General features: G+C 42.8%; 1 protein-coding gene across 24 annotated transcripts in view; it reads right to left on the minus strand.

Moving 5' to 3' along the window:
- The window catches only part of SIPA1L2 (signal induced proliferation associated 1 like 2), a 231,545-nt gene that overhangs the window by 31,177 nt on the left and 175,874 nt on the right, over positions 1 to 24,494 (minus strand). For all 24 annotated transcript variants that reach the window (XM_031659420.1, XM_031659381.1, XM_031659380.1 and 21 more), the window contains 6 exons: positions 16,967 to 17,224; positions 15,029 to 15,112; positions 12,894 to 12,994; positions 12,421 to 12,524; positions 10,222 to 10,610; positions 3,410 to 3,634 (listed from right to left, as the gene is read on the minus strand). In XM_031659420.1, the coding sequence (XP_031515280.1) occupies positions 3,410 to 3,634; positions 10,222 to 10,610; positions 12,421 to 12,524; positions 12,894 to 12,994; positions 15,029 to 15,112; positions 16,967 to 17,224 (1,161 nt within the window). The remainder of the gene's footprint in view (positions 1 to 3,409; positions 3,635 to 10,221; positions 10,611 to 12,420; positions 12,525 to 12,893; positions 12,995 to 15,028; positions 15,113 to 16,966; positions 17,225 to 24,494) is intronic.

Genomic DNA, 24,494 nt, shown 5'->3' on the forward strand with positions numbered 1-24,494 from the left:
AAAACACATAGCCAACTTTTAAAATACGGCTGTGTTTTCCCTTTCCTAATCTGTATCAGAAAACACAGTTTCAATAATTCATCAGAGATTATCATACATCTTTTGCTACAACAACCCTTGCGTGCTCTCGTGGCTGGACAACCAGAGCCCCGATGGCACCCAGGCAGCAGAGAGGAAGCCACCCGAGGGAGCCTGGGGTTTAAGACTAATCAATTCACGTGTGTGCGAAGCATGTTTTATTATCAGCAATTTCACAAAGTTGTTTGGATAAATAAAGTAGCTGTCTCCCTTAATTATCAGTATATAAAAATGTATTGACAGATGACGAAAGAGTGTCAAGCTGAATTACTGTTTTTAGCTCTTTTTCAGGGAGAAAACTGGGGAGTCATTCTAAAAAGGTTTACTCTGAAAATACAAGCTGAGCAACCAAATATTCCTGAAGACACAGTAAACAGTCAGTGGCTGTACTGTCAGTGGAGGCAAACGGTCTTTGCCACACAACCTGAAACATAACACTCGAGGAATTCATAGCCCACAGCAGTGAGCTGGAGGATGACCTGAATGTTATTGCTGTGTGCCTCCAAGATGACTCTTTATTTCAAAAGCTAGGCTATCTTGTCACTGTATGACAGCTCACCGGGAAATTACTAGAATAAGAAACATACACAAACATGCTCAAAATTCAGAAGGATTTCTCTAAAATCCTCTATGGCTTTGTTCCCGAGGTAGGACAGGTTTCCCTGTACCTCTCAGTTCTTGAAGCACAAGCTACAGTTACAACATGAACAAACAGTGGCTGTAAAAAAAAAAAAAAAGAAGAAGCTTTTCTTAACTTTTAAAACATCACTGAAGATTTAGTTGGTTTGTGGGATGGCATAACATGAAAATGGGAGCTTCAAGAAGAATCCAGGACGCTGGAAGGCTTTTGCATAAAAGTCACATAAGGAAAACAAAACAATGTAGTTTTTACCAAGACTGCATCCAAGAAGCGCCCAACATTTGATCCTGAGGTGAGTCAGGTGGTGCTCAAGAGCTCCACGCGCCCTATGTGTTTTGGGGAGATGCGGGGAAAAAACCCAGGTCCTACCAATAACTGCATGGATAAAAACATTATATCATAATTACGATTACAATGTGCTGTTCTAGTTTCTATATGTGTTTCAATAAAAATCGCTAGCTTTCTCTGCTAAACTAGTAATTTAAAGAAATTATCCAATGACATGTCATAAATATGTTCCAAGGGTTTACTCTGTGCCAGCCACTATGAGGAGTGAGGTAAGCAGGACATGGGGCTTGCACAGAAACCCCAGTCCGGGTGTGTGTGCATGTGGTAGGTATGTGGTGTGTGTGCTCTGCAGGCTGAGATGACCCATCAAGCGTGAAGTCACTGGAGGAAGTACTGGGCTGGCGGGTGCAGAGAACAATTCCCTTTGGGAGGGTGCTGGTCAGGCTCAGAAACTCACAAAGGGCATTAAGGCAGAGGGAACAGCATGAATGGGTGCACAGAAGCCTGAGACAGAACGGCTCATTTGCTTATATTATTTAAAAATGTAAGACAATATTATTAACAAAATTAACAAACAGTAGGGCTTCCATAACATGATTTTGAGAAATCACCGGTCTATGTGAAACTTCTGGAGAGCACAACTGATTTGTTCTTCAGTGCACAATGAGACACTAAAAATATGACGTACTTGGCTGACTGTTTTCTAAGCAAATCTTTCAATGATCCAGTAAAACACTATTTTGATAAAACTTCAAATCTAGTTAGTGCAGTCCTGTATGATTGCCTTGCCTTAGAAACACTGTGTTACTGGGCAGGGCCTGGGGCACCTGGCTCCATCTGCCAGGATGAGCCCGCACACTGACCAGGAGCCCTGGTCTCAAATCCCAGCACCGGCCTCTTGCGATAACCAGTTTAAGCTCAAATCCTCCCCATAAAATGCAAGTTAGGACGGAAGAACTTCTACAGCCCCTCCCCTGCCAGGTGCACCCAAAAACATGTGTGAGGACTGCCGTTTGCCCTTCCACACCATAGGGGACCTCAGGTGGGGAGGTCCAGCGGAGACACAATCTCAGTCTCCTCTAGTGCGCACACAACCTGTGACTCAGAGACGCAAACCCCCTTCTCACCTCATTCCTGACACTGCCTCGCTCTCACTGAGCATTAGCGCCATCAAACCAGTGTGTGGAAATGCATAAACCCCAGGCTTTTGCATGAAAACTGTCCAAATGGGCTCCTTTCACACTTCCCTGACTTTCCAAGTGTCTTTCGCCTAAACATAGTACTACGGCGGCATATAAAATGCTTCTAAAAATATTTCATAGAACTTAAAAAAGGCTTGGAATGAATTCCTGTGAAGCACTGAGAAGACTCTTATTAGAAATACCAATGTATCATTCTAACATTTTCGTTTATAATAAAAAGGGCTAGTTATCACTATGAAATTCCTTCCCAAATAAGTCATTTGCAATGACTGACATGATTTTTTTAACAGAAGATTCCATGTTCAATTTAAGCACTAAAAGAATTTTTAATTTAGAAGGCAGAATCATATCAGCTGTATTTAAGACATAGGATCATTTTTTTAAGAGAAAAAGGTGATACTAGTTCACTGGCAAAGTGCAAAATCTAGAGGTTCTCTCTAAAGAGCCATCCCAGAGTGGGTGCATGTCATGCTCGGCACCACACGCCTGATGACGCTATTGCAGGCAGGTACAGCAGAGCACACAGACCTGGTAATTTAGCACGAGTATTCTGTTAAGTTTCTTTACGAAATAAGCAAACAGTTCCTTAGCCCCAACCAGCCTTGCTCTGCATTCTTAAAATGCAATTTCTTTACCTGTCTCTTCACAGCGGCATCAGCATAGTTTTCACAAGTGTTGTAAGATGGGTTACCAGTATTTTTAAACCTTTTCTTTTTCAAACAGATACAAAGCATCCTTCCCTACGTGCCCACCACCGCCCCCAACCTCAAACCTAACAACTAAAAGGAAAATTGGAAGTCATGTTAAAATTAAGAAAAATACTTTTTCTTTTAGGATGTCACTTACACGGCAACTTTAAGAAACACACAGGACTCCGTGGGAATTCGAACTGCCTTTGACCTTGTGTATTTATAGAGACTCTATACTCACACCATCAGTAGCGTGTCACCATGACTTTTCTATTGCAGGCAGATTTGAATATAAAAGCAAAGAACACAGATTTCTTTTCATTTTTTAAATGTAAAAATCAAGAGAAGAATTTATTATAGAGAAATATAATCATCATTTAAAGAGTTTAAGAAAGATGTTTTTAGATTATTCTTCTTTAGTAAATGTATTTCCTTTGGGAGGAAAATACATTTGCTTAGTCAATCCCTACAGTGAACCATGCTGACCAGAGAAGAACAGCCAACCACCTTACCCGGGACATTCAGTCACTTCAGGCTCCTCGGGCGGTGGGCTGCCTTCTGATTTCTTCCAGCCGATGACATATTTGTTCACTGCCCCTTGTCTGTGGTAGGGCTTGGACATGGACCCGGGAACCTGCTGTCCGCTGCTGTGAGACACGATGTAGACTTTGGATGAATCCAGAGACCCACTATTTTTTGAACAGTGAGCCGAAGGGCTTCCTGAATGGTGAGAACCACTGAGGAGAAAAACAGACAAAAGCTGCAATACCATCCGATTTCAGCAGTGCTGGCACACGGCCAAATTCAGAGCCACCAGGCTTTACTCAAGTCTTTCTCCGAGAGCAAAATCGGGCCCAGTGAGGCAGATGGAGCCTTCTTTCTATCATGGAGCTTGCTAGGAAGCCTCATTTTTACATAGGCTAAGGTTATTCACGTGCAAGTTGTATGCCTGTGGCAGGAAGGGTGTTAAAAACGTGGCTGGGGAAATCTGATAGAAAAATGGGCAACATTCCTAAACTGATGCTTCAAAAGAGAACAAACTCAAATGGTGAATATGTTTGTTGTCGGAGACGGTGCTCAAACTCAGTTGTCTCCAGGGAAATGCCAATGCAAACCATAATGGAATACCATTACATACTCACCAGACAGGCAAAAATGGGAATGCCCGACAACACCCAGTGACCCAGTGTTAGTAAGAACCGGGGCAGTGGGTACGTTCCTACTGCTGGTGGGAGTAAAAAGTGCATGAAACAGTTTGAGCATCCTATGAAGGTGTGTGCACCCACAGAGCTTACGATACAGCAATTCTACTGCATGGGCACACATACAATAAACCCCTGCTGCACGTGTAACTGTCAACACGGAACAATGTTGATTAGATTTTAAGAACTCCCCAATGGCAGCAACCAAAATCATCAATAGTAGAAGGATATTCGATTAATAACTATGAATGAATACACGGAATACTCTACGAATGAATGGACTGAGGCTACAGACGACTTGGGCAATCTCATGAACAATGTAGAGAAGAAGCCAGTGACAAAGAATACAATGATCATGAGCCAGTTTCTTAATAAAGTTCATAAACAGGTAAAACTAAACAACACATCATTCAGGAAAATGTAAAGAAAATGAGGGGATGATTATCACAAAAGCCAGGTTAGTGGCTACCTCAAGGGAGAAGAGAAGGGGTTGTAATTGGGTAGGATGCAGAGAGCTTCCAGACACAGCAATGCTCTAGTCCTGAACCTGCTGGTAGTTACAGGGGTGTTTGCTGCATTAACATATGATACAACAGCAACAATACTGAAACAGACAGAGGCCCTAAAAACAATAAAAATTTTCAAGGTTAGTCATGAAGCTAAGGCCAGAAGGACCACCCACCCCCGGCTGACTGAGAAATTAAGTGGACAGTTCACCACCACTAGAAATATCTTTTTCTTAAATTAGAAAGATCAACAACATATGTTTTACGAAAAATGAATAAAAGTTCCTTTATAAAAAATGAAAAATTTTAAGAGTTTAAATTACAGGTCTAATCTCAGCGTTCAGAAAGGGAGGTGGACTTCACTTTCAGTAAACTTGACATGTGAGCGCAGTGTGAGGATTCTGGGTCTCAACACCAGCTCTGTCCCTGACCACTGCCAGACCCTGGGCAAGTTTCTTAACTTCAGTTTTCTCATCTGTAAATTGAAGATAGTAACAGTATCTACCTCCGAAGGTTTCTCTGAAGATAATCTGAGTTAGTATCAGTGAGGCACTTAGAACAGTGCGTAGCGTAGGGTAAGCATTATATAAATGTAGTTATAGGAAGTGACGCAGGAAAGGATTATTCACGAGTAGGAGTCCTTTCTATTGAAAGAGTTTAACACAGGGTTCCTCAGGTAGCAAGCTCCTCCAGTATGCTGAAATACAATCTTATTCTGAAACCCCAGGGGAGCACAGACCTTTTCTGATATATGTATAAAGCAAGTATCATAAAAGACAAAGTATAAAAATAAGAATGATATTAAAATGAACTTTTTGTAGAGGTTCCAGAGGAAATAAAGAAACAAAATAAATGGACCCATTTTCAGGGTCTCTGTGTTTTGGAAAACACTGCGGTTTTCAGTAAAATTAACCAAGACCAACAAACAAAGCGCCTTGTCTACGCCAATGAAGAAACTTAGTTGCTGGTGGCTGGTCTGGTGCCCTTTAGTTTGACTGGTGGCTCCCTCCCTCTGGGCACTAACTGTGAGTCTTGGGAAGATGCTGCATTGCCTCTTCAACAACATCCACACACATGGAACACCAGGTCAAGAGAACAGTAAAGCAACACGACCGAGGTGACCTGAGGAGTAAGGCAAGCAACCAACAGGCGTATGGAGAATAGGAGCTAATGGACTCTTCCCATTCACTGGGGTGCACGCCAGTTAGGGAGCCCTAACATGAAAACTCTGTGTCTAGATAACGAGCTCTGAAGCCCTGTATGTTATTTTCCCAAGTGTATTTTGAAAAATTTCAGAGCTACAGAAAAGGGAAAGGATAGTAGAATAAACACCCACAAACCCTTTTTCTAGATCCACTAATTCCTCTCTGAACCATCTGAGAATTAGCTGCAAGCATGAAGACATCATACGCCTATGTTTCAGTATTTATTTCCCAAGAATAAGGACATCCCCCCATAGTTAACCAAGTGATGATCATGTACAGGACGTCAGGCATTAATGCAATACTGTCATCTAACAGACAGTCCACTTGCTAGTTTCCCAATTGTCCCAGTAAGGCTTATGGCCTCAGTTTCCCCACTAAGAACCTGATGAAGGACTGTGCACTGCCTTCCACTACCCGTGTGTCTCATGTATTTCAAAGCCTTGGATGATCCCCGAGATATTTTGTTGTTAAAGACTGGGGCACTCAAAGTCACAGTCACTATTAATACGCTGTACATGTGTGTGTAGGTTACTCACCTTTCCCCCTTAAAATCACCAAAGGCCGCAAACTCTATGTATTTTGCCATTTGTTTTATAACATTTTCTAAAAATTAGATTTCATTAAAAATGTCTTTTATCCCAACTGTAAGATATTTTAAAGTTAACTTGAAGAATAAACATACAGAATCCACTTGATGAGTAATATGGCACAATTCCTTGTTTAGTAGAAGTCATTACAGGAGTGTTCTCCGGTGCTGACAACATTCTGGAATGTTGCCTACAAACTTTTCACGAATCCTTTCCTTCTGGACTAATGCTCTTCTTTCAGAGTTATACTGCCGACCTCCAATCATTTGTACCAGGAGAAAGGTATGGTGGCGTGAATGATGATAAATAGCCCAACATCGTATGTGCCATTTACAGGCGAATCCAGAACATGGGGTTTGTTTTTGCAGTTGATTTATTTCATTTTGCAAAGCCTTAGTTAGGTTAGCATAAATACTGCCTGGTATTCTGAGCTCTTATCTAAATGCCCTGCCCTCGAAGCAAGAAAAAAATGTGTGTGCTGAATTACAAGAACTGAGCAGCAGGAGAAAGCAGGCTAGATACATGCTTGTTCTGCTTAATAGATGATTCCTGTTCCCATACCCTCTTCCTCACAAGAGTGTAACTGTCCTAAAGAGTTTTAAGTCCTCCCTTTGCCTCCTTAGTACAATCTTGGAATTGTGCCATATACACAATTGTGTACTTATTTAACTCCCGGGTGGCTGCCAAGGAATGCGTGTGTGTGTGCTTGGGGCTGGAGGAGGCTGCTGTGGTGTCGGTGGTGAAAAACCACAGTTAAGAATTAAGAGTACACCATATACTGATTGGGACTCCTGACACTGTGAACTGGGAATGGTGGATCCTACATTCCTCCTACTTCCCTATGTTACCTAGGCACTGGTTTATTAACTCCATCAACAAGCATTTATCAAGCACTTTTCCTGGTTTACTTCTTCATTCAAAAAATATTCAGATGCCTGCCATGTGCATAGAACCGTACTAAGTGCTATGGATACAAGCGAACAAGACAGGCCATGACCCTATCAGCTCAAAACATGAATGCTCCAGTGAGGGGAAGGTAGCTATAAGTGACCTTCTTGTGGGAAGGAATATGCAGTAAATACAAATGATTTTATTTAGGGGTGGGTGCTATGAAGAAAATAACATACAGGTCAGAGGCACGGAGTACTTGGAAGCAGAGATGTGGGTTTAGGCAGGATGGTCACCCGTGTCATTTCCTAAAAGTTTATTCTGCTCTTCTGTTACCTGAGCTACTCTCAGTCACAACCCAGACCCCCCAGCAGCAGGCCTCGGCTCTAGGGGACTGCAAGGCTTCCTGAACTGGGACAGGAGAGGAAAGTACTGTGCTGAGGGAGCCTTCCTCATGGCCGCCCATGCCCCAGCTGGGGTTGGCATTTCAGAGTTTGCAGAATCTTTGTGTGGCTTGATAGGTTGGTCGCTCATGCTCTAATGAGTCACCTGCCTTTCACTCCACACACAGAAAACAAGGTAAATGCTGTAAATCCCAGCCCTCCTCCTCGCCTCCTGTGCAGGTCGGAGGGCAGGCAACAGGAAGTGTTAAAAAGATTTCATTCAATGACTGAATTCCACGCTGAGCAAAAGCCTAGGACGCAAGTTGAAATGTGGCTTCAAAGCCACCATCAATGAAGAATTACAAGAAAAGGGCAGTCAAGTGGTAAAGGATTCCACTCACTCAACATCTATCACTTATACAACAGCTGGGCCACATCCAATTCAGAGTGGCGGAAGAAAGTAGAATCAATCAGAAATCCAATCTAGCACTGTCATATACTTTCTAATAGTCTAGCCCATTACATTTGCAAATAGTTATGGTAGTCATGAAAACCCATTTCAAATGCCGGTAAATATCCCTACCAAATATCAACAAATGAATGTGCTCCGAAGGCAGTCTCCATAGAAATTTTACTTAATAATAATAATACAAAACTCTATTTGTGATGTCAATGACATCTGTCCAAAAAGGTGTCATGAAATTGGCTTTTTTACAAATCATCTAAACCTTGAACTAGATGTTAGCAGGTTGTGCAATCCCAAGATGGTTTCTACAGTATGACCACCGTTCCTGAAATTCAGCCAGGAGTAATTCAGATAACCAAATTCACTGGTAATCCTTAATTATTATATTAGTTATTAGTACTCAACCTATTTTAAGTCAAATTATTAAATAGAACTGGTAAAAAAAAAAAAAGTAGTAGGAATGTCTATTTTGAAAATAATCTTCATATCCCAAGCTCCCTCTGCATGGTGGATATGCATGATTTCTACTCTCTGGTGTCCACTCCCCCTTCTTCAGGTCAAATAATGCCCTGCTTCTCTTCTGGGGCAGTGGCTGTATTTGCCATTCCTCGGTTGCATGGCTTGGTGAGAGGGACTGATCCCCCAGCCCAGGCTGAGGGCCCCAACTGCCCGAGGCGATGCTACCCCCTAACCACATGATTGGCGCTAGGAACATGTGAGGAGATATGGGGGTGGGGGGGTTGGCTTTGGAGAAGGCAGAAACCTCTTTCTTCTGCAGAAACTAGAAAAGAACCACTTTCTCCCTGGGGACAGAGGACCGTGACTGTGGCAGGTCTGCAGGTGGCACAGCTGTTTTCAGCCAAAAGAAGAATGCTGAGATTTTGGAAAATGGTCATACGGAGTGGGAAGGTGGAGGCAACCTGGTCCTGGGCAGTATCATTTTGAGCTGCTGGGCCAAGCAGAACCTTGCAAGTGCTCAACTTGTTGGCTACATGAGCCCCAATATGACCCTGGTTGTGCGAACCAATCAGCATGGAGTTTCTTTAACTTGTAACGTAAAGTTCCCTGAATGACACTCAGTATCCCCTAGCAGTGGTGGGGTGAGGGGGTCTCTGAAGGGGAGCCTAAGGAACATAAAAAGCCTTTCACCGTGATGGCTACAGGTCTGCCTGGAGCACCATCATTTGGAGAAATGCTCCCTCACAGCACTAGGTACCTGCAAGAAACATTCCCATTCTTAGTCCCACTGACTCCGCCCTCCAGTATTGTGGGCAGGACTCACAGAGTAACTTGGAGCTGAATCAGGGAAGGCCTTGGAAACAAGCAGACCAATGACACTGGTAGTTGCTGTGAACAGTTAAATCCTGTCCACAGCAAAACCGAATAACTCCATTGCTTTGTCCTTTGCCTAGTCTTTGAAAGTGAAGGCAGAAATTGCAAATTAGGTATTTTAAAACCACTGCAGAGAAGTATGTCCAACAGGAGTTTAAAACCACTCATAAGGAGATGTTAAACATCCACACTTAGAGTACGTAGAACACAGGTGCTTTACACTTAGCTAGTCTCTACTGAATGAACCCCAGCTGCAGGGCTGAACACACTTTCATTGTCAGACACGTGATCTCAGGTCTCCCCTGCTGTCGGGGCTGTAGGAACAGGGAGGAAGTCTGTGCATGCCCTCACGGCAGGGAGCTACATGTGCTCCACGCACACGCTGCCCTCATGGCTTCCTACTACTATGGTCTGAAGATTAGTGAGTGCCTCCAAAACATGTAGGGACAACAGGTTGAATTAGGAGAGAGACGTAAGTGGCCTGACTAGAGCAATTAATATCTCTACTGACTTTTCACTCAAACTTAATAGGAAACAAAACAAAACAAAACACAAACAAGGGACTTACTAACATGCAAGCTTTCACATTTTCATGCTGTAGAAACAAGCCCTTCCTCTGATGTCAGACAGCTAGGAAAAATAACAGCAACCCACCCGATGCCCCTACTGCTTATAGTTCAGGCTTCTGCCCCATCCCAGCAGGCAGGGCCCAGGTGGCACCAGCAGGTACTACTCTGCAGTGCTGCGGGGCTTACCTGGAATGAGAGGATATCTCACTGAGATCGCCCATGCTGCCTTCCGCAGCACTGCCGGCGGAGATGGCGGACGCGTAGCCATGCACAGAGTATAACTTGGCCGGCTCGTCGTCAGGCCCAGAGACGTCAGCAGCGTCAGCCCACTGCTCGGCCCGGCTGTGGATCAGGGACCTGCTGCCTGCCAGGTGCACAGGGCCGAGGATGGTGGCGGGCATGCACGGGGCCGTGTCGATGCCACTGTCGGTGGAGGCCCCTTTGATGTAGGTCAGCCCCAGTAATTCGGGATCCATCAGGTCGCCAGACCCAAAGTGCTTGTCGTCACTGTTGCTGGAGGTGTTGCTGGAGAGCGTGTTGCTGCTGGAGTGACTGGAGCAACTTTTATCCCCAATCTTGAGAAGAAAGAGAAACAGAGAGTCTTCAAGTGAATCTTGAACTCTGCTGCTTCTCACCCTGACTCAGGGAGCTACAGGCCATGGGATCGTACCTGAACCCTTTCTACTCACTCTTCAATGTGGGCAATGACGGGATTTCCTTTTTCAAAAACAACCTGGTTTTGTGCAGAAGTCCCTAATTCATACTTCTTCCCATAATTTATCTAAGTTAAATGGATATCTTTAAGTCTTTAATTATTTGTGCAAGAAGCACAAAAGTATGGCCACAGTGTCACTAGCAAAGAAAATAATAAACAAAGGTGATATAAACTGGGAAGGAAATGGAAAATTTATACAAGGAAGACAAGGGCCACTTATTAAGAAAATGCTTCTATGACAAATTATAGTGCCAGCCTTGAGTTTGGGGGAGAAGACTCAGGTTCCAGTCACAAAGGTAGAACTTTCTGGTTAATCACTTAACTCTCTCTGTGCTTGTAATACTGAGCTTACACGATTCTTGTATGAAGCAAATGAGATAATATATGCAGAAGCACTTGGCTGCTGCGAAGTACACGGTAAACACGAACTCTCTCTCTGAGACAGCCCCAGTCAAACTGCGTCCCAAGCCTTTAAGAAATGGGATTCTCTTTAGAGAAAATAGGTCTGAAAAAGAGTCAATGCTTTTGGTTGGGGCAGGGGGTCTCTGGAAGACAAAAAGCAAATAAAATAGAAGAAATGTCACTGTCTATACAATGTACTCATATAGACATGGCCTCTCTTCACAGTCTGGGAAAAGCAACAAGATCTGAAGCATCGGCAAAGGGCTTTGGAATCATAAGAACGAGCCAGGCCCTGGTAGATTTTAAAGCAGTTTGGCCTTATCTTTTTTTATTCCAGTCTATCAGATCCTTAAGCAAATCACCTCGACCTTTTCATCATACACTGATATTCTCAAAACTATGCCCACACCATGTATCCCTTTGCTGAAACCAATATGAGAACATTGTAAAGGTAGATTTAAATAGACACAGCGAGGCTGACTCAAGACAAGGTCGTGGTCACAGCTGAGGGAAGAAATGTCGTGTGTGTTTGCTAAGGGACAACTGCAAAGCTGGCTGCTGACACATTAAGAAAGAAGAAAGACATAACTTAATTCAGGACCTTATAAACTATCTTCACCTGAACATTTTCAAAAATAAGCCACTTTAAAATGTTGGCTTTATTTTAATAACCAACAATTCCTGTTTCTGCATTTCAATGGAAGTTTTGTTTCACTGAGCTAGTCTCCCTCGACGCTCACCTCCCAGGGTTTCTTCAAGGGGTAAACATGGCAACACATGCAAAGGACTGAGAACTACCACGTGGGCACTGCTCTACCCTGACATGTGTGATGGACAGCTGCCGCCGTGATGATTAAATCGTCTGTGACTGTACAGTAAATGGCTGCCTATGGCAGAGTTCCTCTGACCACACACATCACTTTGCGGTTTCTGCTTCTGTTTTCAAATCGATAATGCTTCTGCCACTAACTAAATCGATAAGTGGTTAACGGATTACAAATGGGAACATGATTTAGGAACTACTGCACTGGATATTGAGGATCAAAAGGCTGAGGATATAACTTTGGCTTTGCCACTAATTTGTTGTGCAACCTTTCTTCGAGGTCTTTTATAAATCAGGAAGATAGTTTTCTTTTTTCACCTCACCTCTAAGAGCCCTGTGAGGTAATGTGGTCTTGAGCATCCCCAGGAAGCAGGCTGTACCACTGTGTGCCGAGAGAGATCAGTTCTGGCGAGGCCAGCGAAGGGCTTATGAACAAAGGACTTACGTGAGAAAGCTTATTGGGGGAATCTTTGCAACTTCCATCTTTCTGCAGAGCTCTTTCTTTATAGGAACTCAGGACTTTGGAAGGTGGGCCATGCCATTTGTTTTCTGTCACATAAAGAGAGAGGAGTTGAATTTCCAATTTCCAGTATTACCAAAAGAGTAAAGAAAACCAGAAGTCAGACAAGTGGTTTGGTAAACATGAACAGACTTGTGGTTCTAGGCCTTTCTGGTCTTACTGATGGATATGCCACAAAAGTAAACAGAACCACCACCATAAAGTGTTCACTTTCTGCAGGTGCCACAACCACAACCAACCATGACCACACCCCCTCCTGCACCTGGAGACCCAGCTGATCATCTCAGCACATAGGCTGAATGAATGAATGAATCAAATGAACAAGTGATGGGAGAGGAGGAGGCAGGGAGGGGGCAACGGGGAGCAAGGGAGGTCAATTTCCAGGAGTTCCTTATTACCCGGGTGCCTGCTTGTTTCCATGGTGTCTTCCCTCTCCCTGGCTCCGTCACATTCCAAAGGGCCTGAGCCCTGGTGTTCGAGCAGTAGAGGGGACTGGCACCTGAAAAGAACACAGAGCTGAGCCTGTCGTTTCTCACCGTGCCACCTGCCAGCATGCACACGGGAGTGCTGGCTTCCAAGTGGGCTATGTGAGGGAAAGCCCTATCCAGGAGCTGGTTTTTTGGCAAATGAAAATGCAAATTGTCAGCTTAGCCCTGCCAGAGAAGCTAAAAGCATCTGAAATTGTGGGATCTGGTTTAACCAGAGGGTCAGAAAAAGCAGCTAGATGACAGCCATTTACAGATAAAGAAGGGGTGCTGAAACCAGGAGGCTGAAGGACTGTCCAGGATCAGACAATGTACCTGCAAGCTAAAGAAGAGGTTGCATTTTTACATTATGCTTAGAATACATGGCACTGACATATCTTTATATTAAATTTTTCTTAAGAAAAAGAAAGGGCCGGGCACGGTGGCTCCTGCCTGTAATCCCCGCACTTTGGGAGGCCAAGGTTGGCAGATTGCTAGGTCAGGAGTTGGAGACCAGCCTGGCTAACATGGTGAAACCTTGTGTCTACTAAAAATACAAAAATTAGCCAGGCATGGTGGTGTGCGCCTGTTAATCCCAGCTACTCAGGAGGCTGAGGAAGGAGAATTGCTTGAACCCCAGAGGCGGAGGTTGCAGTAAGCTGAGATCATGCCATTGCACTCCAGCCTGGGTGACAGACTGAGATTCCATCTCAAAAGAAAAAAAAAAAAAAGGAAAAAGATTAACTCTAGACTACATCCAAGTAGATTTTGTTTTATGAAAACCCCAAATAGGAAAGAAATAAGTAGAAGAAAACTTATTCACATTACAAAGTGATCCTTATTTACAGAATTCTGGTTAAGGACCTTGATTTACAGAAAAAGTCAGAAAAGGTTTTATTGTTTATACAAAAAAGAAAACCAAACAAGCCAACATCAAAACCTCTCTTCTCTTAAAATGCAATGTAATTTAGAAAGTTGCTTGATATACAACTTTTTTTTTTTTTTTTTTTTGAGACGGAGTCTTGCTCTGTGCCCCAGGCTGGAGTGCAGTGGCGCGATCTCGGCTCACTGCAAGCTCCGCTCCCCCGGGTTCACGCCATTCTCCTGCCTCAGCCTCCTGAGTAGCTGGGACTACAGGCGCCCGCCACCTCGCCCGGCTAATTTTCTTGTGTTTTTAGTAGAGACGCGGTTTCACCGTGTTAGCCAGGATGGTCTCGATCTCCTGACCTCGTGATCCGCCCGTCTCGGCCTCCCAAAGTGCTGGGATTACAGGCTTGAGCCACCGCGCCCGGCCGATATATAACTTTTAAGAACTCCATCTATCATCTAAGGGAAGGAACACACATAACTCAGACTACAAATGGAGAGAGATTTCCCCGTGCACCTGCAGGAGCAGTGATGTAAGCTGCTCCTCAGAGCGGAGTCCTTCCCACTGACCAGCCATTGTCTCCTCTCAATCAGTGTGACCAGCTCCTAACTCCAACCCAAAGCAGCACCAAGTCACAGTGGCCCCGGCAGACCTGGCGCTCCTCAGGGGTGCACCCTGGCGCCACGCTCTCTCTTCTCTTCCCAGAGGTGGTGGGATTGTCCATTCAGTGTCTTTGTTCACGGAAGTCCTCAGGCTTTGCCTGAGCTGCTGGCTCCTGGGGACTGCATGGATACTACAAAGGGCAGCTCTCAGCTAGGTGTGCTGGGGCAGCCTCCCAGTGCTTCTCAGACAGGAAGCAAAAAAACCAAACGCTAAACCCACTTCTCTGATTTTGAGCGGCATTGCCTCATCAGCAATTTAAGTCAGGGGGCAATTAAGCCCTCACATCCTTAATTTTCATATTCTGAAAACCTTTCCTCATCAAAACCGAAAAAAGCAGGCTGAGAACTAGACAAGTGAGCACTACCTATATAGAAACAATGAGCTTTCCAACCTGGACAAGTCGCTTATTAAAAGCATGTCTGGCATTATTATATTCCCCAAATGGCGCCAGGTACAGCAGGCACACAGTAAACGCTTTTGAATGAGTCACGGAAACAGGTTCTTCCCAGTGGATAACTAAGGTAAAAATGAGTGGTACCCGTCGTAGCCCACGTGTGGTCTCCAGGGTCCGCTCCCGCCGGGTCCAGGGTCGCTGGAGGATGACTGGTTGCTGGGCGAGCTTCTGAAAGGTTGAGCACAGTCATTAACACGGCACTGAACTATCTGCCAAGCCCCTTGACCTGGCCTGTTTTGTTTCACAAATAAATTTACTTTGGGAATGACAAGGAAAAGGAAGAAAAACATATTGCCATGTGAAACAGAATAAATCATGGAAAAATAAACTAAGAATCGGTGATGCTGGGGGATATCAGGTGGTTTATGATTGGCAATTTGTCCTAGGAAAGAGGTATGACAGGACAAGCCTTCACTGTTTAAAGATTTAAAGCACAGATAATGATTCCGTCCCAGAGAAATACAGAAGAACAGCAATACAATTCCTGAGAATACAGAATTATGAAAACATTACTAATTCTTATTATGTGAAATTTAAAACAAGTCACGTTTTAGTTCTATACTTAAAACTTATGCAAAAAGAAAAACCTAAATTTGGCAAAACCATTTATTTTCACACATCTCTTGAATGTAATCCTATTTATCTTTTTTTCAGACATGCAAAAATGAAAAATACTCATGAAAACTCACTTGATGAAACGTGCTTGCCAAGTTTCCTTTTGCTACTAGAATACTTCTGGTTTTTTCCTATAATTTACTTAAATTAGAATTATTTAATTTTACTTTAAGAAATTTTAATATAATTTAAACTATGATTATTTAAATTTACTTAAATAAGGGAGGTTCTGCAGACCCCCTTCCTTCTACATGTTGCCCCTTTTACCAGCGCTATCTATGTATATTTCTTTGAATATGGTAAAGTTATAAACTCAGCAGACTTTTGAGTTAGGAGACACAGAGCCAAGATGATTGAATGTTAAATTAAATTAACACCTCCCCTGCATTCACTCTGGAAAGAATAAAAATTGGAGAAGGGAGAGGATGACCACAAGTTTTATCAATTAATTCTGGTTAATATTTATATAAGCTTTTCAATTAATTCTGGTTAATAGTTATGTAAACTTACTAAGTGCAAGGCCCAGTTCTAAGCATTTTACATACATTGACCCACTCAGTCCTCCAAACTTCCTCATGTGGTTCATCAGATGAAGAAACTGAAGGTTCAGAGAGGATGAGCACCAGGCCCACGGTTACAGTACATCAAGTAAGTTAGAGCTGTGATTCCAGCCTGGCTCCCCAGGCCATGGTCTATCAGACCAGAGCCTGACATGTCATAATTGAGAAAACTCATGGCATTACTGTGGCCTATATGTTACATAAAAGTTAGAATAAAAGGAGTAGGAATTAACAACAATAAGAAATTTATTATTTTGCTTTGTTAAAATGATCTATGCAAATTCGGCATCGGAAAACCCTCACCAGCTTCTAATGGTATTGGATTTAACTTTTAAACAAGTGTATGCATTCTTTCTTTGAAAAAATCATTTTAAACTCAACTCACTTTTCTTAAAAGGAGAAGAGCAAAGAGGAAGTCCTAATGAGCTTGGAACCTCTTAAAGTATTACTCACATTATGATGATATTTAAGCACTGATTGTTCAGTTTTGTTTTATTTATGCTCAAACCTGTTCACACTTTTCTAGAGGCTCCAGCAGAATAGTTTCTGGGGTACCTTTCCCATCCTGGGGAAGAGAGCCAGTGGACATGGAGGAAGGCTACCAGATGAAGAGGAAAAGCTGTGGCCCTGGGGGACAGAACCTGCATTTCACTAGCACCATCTCGGGGCCAGGAGAGTGCCTGACCCCAGGCGCCACTGTGTCTGGGGCCTGCCCTGCTACCTTGCTTGCCAACTTGTTGTGAACAAGCTAACTCAGAAGTGATTACGAAAAACCCTCCCTACAATGTCAAGTTCTCACCCCAGTGATTTACAAGCGCCGCCCTTGAGGAAACGGAACTAGCATTACCTCGTGCCATCGGGCAGCTTCCGGTCGAAGGAGGTGCTTCGAGGAATGGCGGCCTGGGCCTGCTGGAGCAGCTGTTGGCATGGCAGCCGGTCGGGCGTGCCGGGGATGGGGGAAGCTCTAGAGAGGGGCTGCAGGGCAGGAGTGGGCACCCGGTGCCATGTGGTGTTCCTCCTGAAGGGGGTTTTATACTCGCAGGGGGTGCCCTCGCTGTCGAGTTTATATTCCACCATGGGGATCCGGCAGAGCTCTGAACACCCTCTGTTGGGCCAAGAAGAGATGGTGAGAAGGGAAGCTCGCAGCTGAGCCGTCAGCATGGCTTACTCACAGCTGGGCCCATCAACACACATCACGCGGTGTGTGCCTCTCCCAGCTCCAAGTCAATGATGCAGAGCGATCCACCCTTAGGAGCATCTCACCTATAATAAAACCACATTCCCACACTATTCAATTCCTCTTCTGCCAGCAATGACTGCGTCTAGAAATTAGAAAGGCTGTTTGTGGCTTTTTTCCTGGCTGCTGTGCAGCCACATACATCATCTATGCTGGTAACCTGCTAATACAGCTGTATGGTTACTAAAATGTTCAACTACCAGAGCGTAAGGAGCTGCTGTCCCAAGACCCCCAATACACAACCAAAAAAAATTAACACCTGGCACAGCAGAGGCCTCCAAGACTTGTAGGTTAAATATTTTAAATATATTTCTGGAGATAGCAAGTACTATCTCTGGTAATTAGAAATCGAAAGTCCAGAGACATTAAACACCTTGTTCACAGTTACTCAGCAGGACCAAGACTGGGCCTCTGGTCCTCACATTCACTCCCAGGGACCGTAAAAATAAGACCCTCTAAGCAAATGTTCGTCACTTTTAGGGATGATGGAAATATCCATTATCTTGCTTGTGGTGACTATTTCACGCATGGGCCCAAACTCATCAAAATGTATGCTTTGTATACATGCAGTTCATTATGCATCAACCACACTTCAATAAAGTTGTAGAAAAAATCTTATTAAATAGAAAGAGAAAAGCTTCCTTTTGTCTGATGCTTTATTCTTCAAGAAAGTCTTTGGTTAAATGCAGCATAACCAGTCTTAGTGACCAAAAGAACTAGGCCATGTCTGTGTTCAACATATGGGAGTTGGTGGATTCTAAGGTTTCTCTATCTTTCTCTGGCTGTAGTTCCTCCTTATTACAAACTTTGTATGAGATTTATCTTCCTGAAAACTTCAATGTCTCCTTAATGTCTTTCAGGCACACTATGTACCTAGCACTGTCTTGCCCCCAGTCCCTCCACAGTCACATTGCCCACACAGCAGACACCAGAGGTGGCTCAGAGAGCCACTCAGAGTCCTCTGAGCACCGGAAATGGGCTTGTGTTTGGAGGAACACAGTGATTTCATTTTCATTCATTTAACTTAAAAAACTGATACTCTGATTCATTTTTTAAGTGTTTAGAATAACTTGGGTATGTGAATCTATGTTTTCAACTTTAAATTTTATGAAATATAAACAACAAGTACTCAGGATAAAATTTAGCATCTGATTTGAGATATGCTGTAAGTATGAAATGTACTCCAAATTTCAAAGACATAATACATAAAATAATGTAAACTAATAATCGTTTAATTTTTTTGGATGTTGAGATGATAGTATTTTGAAGATACAAGGTTAAAATATATTACTAAAAATAATTTCACCTGTTTCTTTTTACTTAATATGGCTACTGGAAAATCCAGATAAAATCTTTCTATTTGACAGCCCCCTGTAGAGGAACCTGGCCTGCCACAGCTCTCTGCATGTTGTCTATCTACCCCCAGCTGGCTGATCTGTTCCAGCCATGCCTCCTGGCAATCATATCTCCCAGTTTGACCCAAATCTCAACTCAGATCTTGCCTTCTCCATAAGATTTGCTGATTGTGCTGCAGAGTGCAAAGGATGGTACGCCATGGTACAATTTGAAAAAGGTGTGTGCTCTGCACAGATGCCCCGAGAGATACAGGCCCCTGTGCAGAGAATGGCTGAACTTCGGCGGTCCCTCACCACTGCAGGAAGGCACCTTTCTGACACAAGCCATGCAAGTGTGTGCAATAACCCCATTCTTGGCTATGGGGGCCTTGTCTATTTTTAACCAGGATGGATCAGTATGATCCAGTATCATGGTTTTGGCTCTGGCTAGTAGATGGATATTGCTGTCAGGCATTTCATACATAAATTCTGTCTTTCCAGGTAATTAGCAAACTTCTAGGACAGAACTGATCATATCTTTAACTAATATGCATGTGTGGAATCAAGAACATTGAACATGGGTGATAAATAAGCTTTAACAGATTAAAAATACTTCAGTTATATAACCTGAGCAGATATTTTAAATTATAGTTATATTAACATAATCAGGAATCAGAGTTACAAATCACTTTCTAATTGAGTCTGAGAGAAGTGAAAAGCACATTTAGTAAAAGCTATCACAACTCAGGGAAAACCTGAGTGTCCACTATGTGAAAGTCAGGTGTGGCTTTGAGTTACCATGGTTACTCTCTTAAACAGGCATCACAGCTTCCTAAAAGGTCACCTGCTAGACAGCTTTCCCATATGCTCAGTAATTAGTCAGGTACTTAAGACTCTTTAGCCTAAAATATATGATTTAAGTCAGCTATCCCTAAGGTTCCTACCAACTGCACAGTACAAGGCGTACTGTTAACTTGACCAAAGTCAGCCCGCAAAGCTAATTGGTGCAGTTGGGCAAGGACACGGGAAGACTAGGTTAAGGCTCAACTTTGAGTGCCGGGCAAATCATTCCAATTTACCCTGTTGGCAAAGCAGTCAGCATCCCAAGCCAGTGCCTCTCCCTAGACATTCCAGAGTCGTCAACAACACCACCACTTCCTAATATTTGCCCTTTGAGAAATCTACTAGAACAAGGGATCACTCTGTTAAAAAGCAGAATTCCACTGTCACCATGGTATAGTAAAAATTTCAGCCTTTTCTGAAAATCATCACAACAGAACAAGGAGGACAGGGAGAACGTGAAACAGAAACAACCTCAACTGCCAGCTGAATTTGAGATCCCTGAGACGCTAATACACAGGATGTAAAGTTGGAGGTGAACGAAGAAAGGTTATGGTTTAGCAGAGCAGAGGAAGGTGTGCAGAGGAAATATCAGTAGGAAGGAAGATCACTCACTGTCCTTGAGAACCCTAAAATGGTGCAGGGATGGGAAGCACCAAGCACTGCAGAAGGCCAAGTGAAAAGGGAGATTTAGGCCTAAAAGTTACTTAGAAAGAAGGAACGGGAGTTCGGCCCTAGGCCCTGAGGTCCACAAAGTGCCTGGCCTCGTCAGGCAGTAACCAATCCTCTACCACGGTGGGCAAGAGCAGTGGTTTTTAGAGAACAGAAAAGATGCAGAGTCAAGGGCGTGAGGTGCAGAGAACAGGGATGAAAACCACAAGCCTAAGGCAGAGATGAGACCCAGGGTCACTTCTCCTTCCCCGAAACTCGGCCTCAGAATGCTCACCACCCCACAGAGATCAAAGAAGACGGTTCTCTAGAGAAAAGACAAGCAGATGTAAACCATCCAATCACGCTGCAGTGAAGCTCATGGAGCAACTAGATTGCTGAAGAAGAGGAGGAACTTATGAGAGTTAAAATTAAACATTAAAAAATCCAATAAGACAGTTGGAAGGGAAATCGAGAAATTCTCTCAAACAGTTAGGAGAGAGAAAAACTTAAGAAAACTGAAGTTCAATTCAAAAAGTCCAACAGCTACCAGACAGAGCTATCACAAAAGAGGAGAAAAAAAGGGGGAGAAATTATTAAGAAATAGTATATGAACATTTCTAGAACTAAAAGATATGTAAAACTGGATTAAAAGGTCCAGAGAGTACCCAGCTCAATGAATAAAAAATGGTCCATATGAAAACACATCATTTGGAATTCAGACTCCTGGGTTAAGGAAATAAGCCTATGGTTCTGGGGACGGGGTGGGTGGGAGCCTAAGTGTCTAAGGACCTGGGCATGGAATAGTTCCATTCTTCTCAAGAACAATACCAGAAGGTACAAAATATAACAAAGGAAATGCTTGTAAAATTCTGGGTGAAAGTGATTTCTAACTTGTCAAATCCATAATGCTTGGAGCTTGGGACAGAGAAAGAGAAAAAAATAAAAAACAACATCCTAACTTTTGACTTGGGAAACCAAATTGATGGTAGCGCCCATCCTTTGATGGTAGCGTTAATAGAGAAGAGTGGACTGAATACGCCCTCCTAAAGAAATCTTACACCTGTTTATAGAACATGAGATAGTGATTTCTCTGTGCATCAGTAAACGTTAGTTCTTATCCTTTATTTTAACTCTGTTTCCCTTCCCGAAAGTAAAATTCTCCTCTCTTACTTAGTTTAAGTTACTCTGGATTTACTGAGTTTAATAGTTACATTATTGGTCAAACTGAGTAAATGCAAATTACATTGGGTTGCATTATTTTCTTATAAAATGCCAAGGCTCTACAAGTTTTGTTCATAGATGTACATGGTTTCCAAGCATTTTCTGTTTATTCAGATACCACATCCCTAGGGCTACTGATTCATCCCCATAGCCAAAGACCTAATCAGAAATCAAAGGTAAGATATGACAGTAGATAATGAAACATCAAGAAAACCTACTCTCGTCTTCCACTCAAACCGATGCTCTAAGGATCACTGGATGTTCAGGTGAACACCAGGCTTTGGTGTCTCACAGGTTCCAGCTACCTGAGTAGTGCGCATCAGGAACTGTAACTGACTACCATCGAAGTTAAAGATCCTGGAGTTATGTGTTGAGTGAAAGGAATGTGAACCTTGACTCTTGTGAACCAAAAGGCAACTTTGCATTTCCAGTGCTTGTTTGGCCTTCAAGTTTGTTTGGTATGGGTTTTTAAGAAGAAAAAAGAAAGAGAAGACAGATGGCTGAGTAGTGTGGCCTACTTAATTCATGCCCATAGACTGTAGTCTTTATAAGACACTATAATTTAGCTTGAGGCTTGGAAGGAAACATGTAATATAAATGCATAATCATGACTCATATTTTGAGAGAGTGCTGGCAAAAATCTGTGCAATCCATTAAGTTGAAGAGAGAATCTGGGTGGAATGATTTTATCTCCAACCTTGTGCAGAAAGTCATATAGGAAAGGTCTTTTAAAATAATAAGAACTGGCATCCTTTTGCCCTAATAAAATTTAGCTATTCTCAAAAGAATGGTTTTATTTTAAAATCAAAACTAATTTTGTTATTATGTGACACTTTTACAGCAACTACTCTTATGAACTAGCTTTTGCTTTGTTTACTTCTATGACTAAGATGCCAAATTAGTACTACTGATATAAGTGATCATCAAGCCTAGTCAAACTCAGTTCTGTTCCATATGTATGAGAAATTCCTTAAAGGATGCATATGGAAAATTCAACCAATATTTAGGGAAATGGGAAAAGGCATAAAAGAAGAATGACAAATGAGCCTGGAGAGGTCCTCGTGCTGCAGAGCCCATCAGAAATGGATCTGCGTCCCCCTTGGCACGCATCCTCTCTCCCTCTTCAGGGGTTTTAGCACAGGACACCAGGCACGACACCCCAGCTCATCTGGAGTGTCAAACTCGGGGCTGTTATGGATGGGGCACACGGCAAATATTTCCATGAGTTAAATAAAGGCTAACTGAAACCCCAACAGACTAAATGCCCAAAGACCTAGCACAAAAAGACATTTCTTAAAAAAGCAAGCTGCTCAACCTGTGTGTAACTGCAACATTCTTAAAGAAAAGACTTTGCTTTCCTGCTACAGTAGAAAAATTCAGACCTCATTGATACACACGCTTGGCTTCCTCTCGACATACCAAATCAAGTCAAAGGATGGAAATTGCATTTCTAGCTTCTGGCACATGCCTTACAGTTTGCTTGCCAATAGGAGATACTAAAAAACCTCAAGATAAGGCTGTGGGATCACTTTTATGTATGCATATTGATTTCCTCTTTGCTTCATAACAAATGTACACATCATCGACTTATGCTCCTAATTACCACGCTACGTAGGGATCAATACAAACTCAGCTTCAGGGTTAAAAATAAGTGCAATTTTTCACATTTCTTCTCTAGCCAATAACTTTTCTGAGTCTATTCTCTCTTCTCACTCAAAAACATATGCTGGAAGGCAAAACATTCTGTAGACCAAGAAGGTCATTGAAAATGTGCTAGTTAGTCAAAAATGTGGCATTCTCAAACTGTAAGAATAACAGGTAATTCCATTAGATGGCATCCTCAGAGGATCTTACATTTTACTCGTCTATTCTAAAAACAGTACTACTTGTCCTTCTGAACTCACGATCATGGACTTCCTGGGATGGCTTAATCCTGTAAAAGGGACACTCATTAACTTATTCATATTCATACTCAGGGGCTTTCTCTCCTGCTTCCTGACGCCTAAAGCTAAACTTTCCACCAGAAGACTTCTTGGTTACAGCTGCCACCACTTCCTGGCTTCCTGAACATGATCAGCAAAGAGGGGGTGTCCAATCTTGCTCACAGTTAACAGATACCACAGTCACTGCCAAGTACTGTAGTGTATGGACCCCACAACTTCAGAGGCACCCAGGAAGGCCCCCAAGATGGCATCCACCCACCCAGGCTCATTCCTTTCCAATGACACTTTGAGTTTCTCGGAAGAACCTTCCATTTACCATCAATAATTTGGAGACGGGAAGGTAGAATCCCTGCTGGCTAGGGTACGGACTTGGTTCTAAATCACGGCTTCAAACTCTGCAGGCTGACCGTCAAGACCACCACTGTTTGAGTCCAGTCAAGCCATACAGTTTTTTCCATTTGTTCCCAACAGGAACCCTAGACACCAAACTGTCTCCATTAAAGACAGAGTTTGAGCTCTAGGCTCAAAACCCAGACATGACTATGTGTAGCTTAGAAATGTGATAACCTCTTAGACTCTCCTCTTGAAAATAGAATAGTAACAGCAGAGGGTGTAACAAGATTAAATTACACAAAATATGTAAACTTCCTCAAGTGACAGCTTCAAAAGAAAGAAGTTCATTACAAATAGACATTATTACTTTCTGTTTCTCCAAAAACATTAAACTGCAAAAGGCACATACAATTTTATGAAAGTTCTAGATAATAGATGTTTATAGAGTTCTGGAATTTTAAAGTTTAACTTTCAAATTGAAAAAATCTTTAGAGCTGTAAAATTCCCTTCATCTACATTCATCTGTAGAACAATATATCATTATCCTATTACTTTATTCTTTTCATCTTACATAAAAGTAGGACACATGACTTTGTATTACGCTACTTCGAAACTAAGAAAGGGGAAGAGTCCTAAGGGAATGATGAGTAGCAAAACAAAACCAAAAAACCTAGAGAACCGAGAAAGTTCAAAGGGAAGAATGTATATTCTTATCAAAAAAAGAGAGGGCAGTTGAACAGTACCAGGTACCATAGACTGTGCAGCCACAGCTTCATCTAATCTCATGACTGGAACTTGCATTTACTGGACTCTGAA

Source organism: Papio anubis, chromosome 1 (genome assembly GCF_008728515.1).
Source record: "Papio anubis isolate 15944 chromosome 1, Panubis1.0, whole genome shotgun sequence".
Taxonomy (NCBI): domain Eukaryota; kingdom Metazoa; phylum Chordata; class Mammalia; order Primates; family Cercopithecidae; genus Papio; species Papio anubis.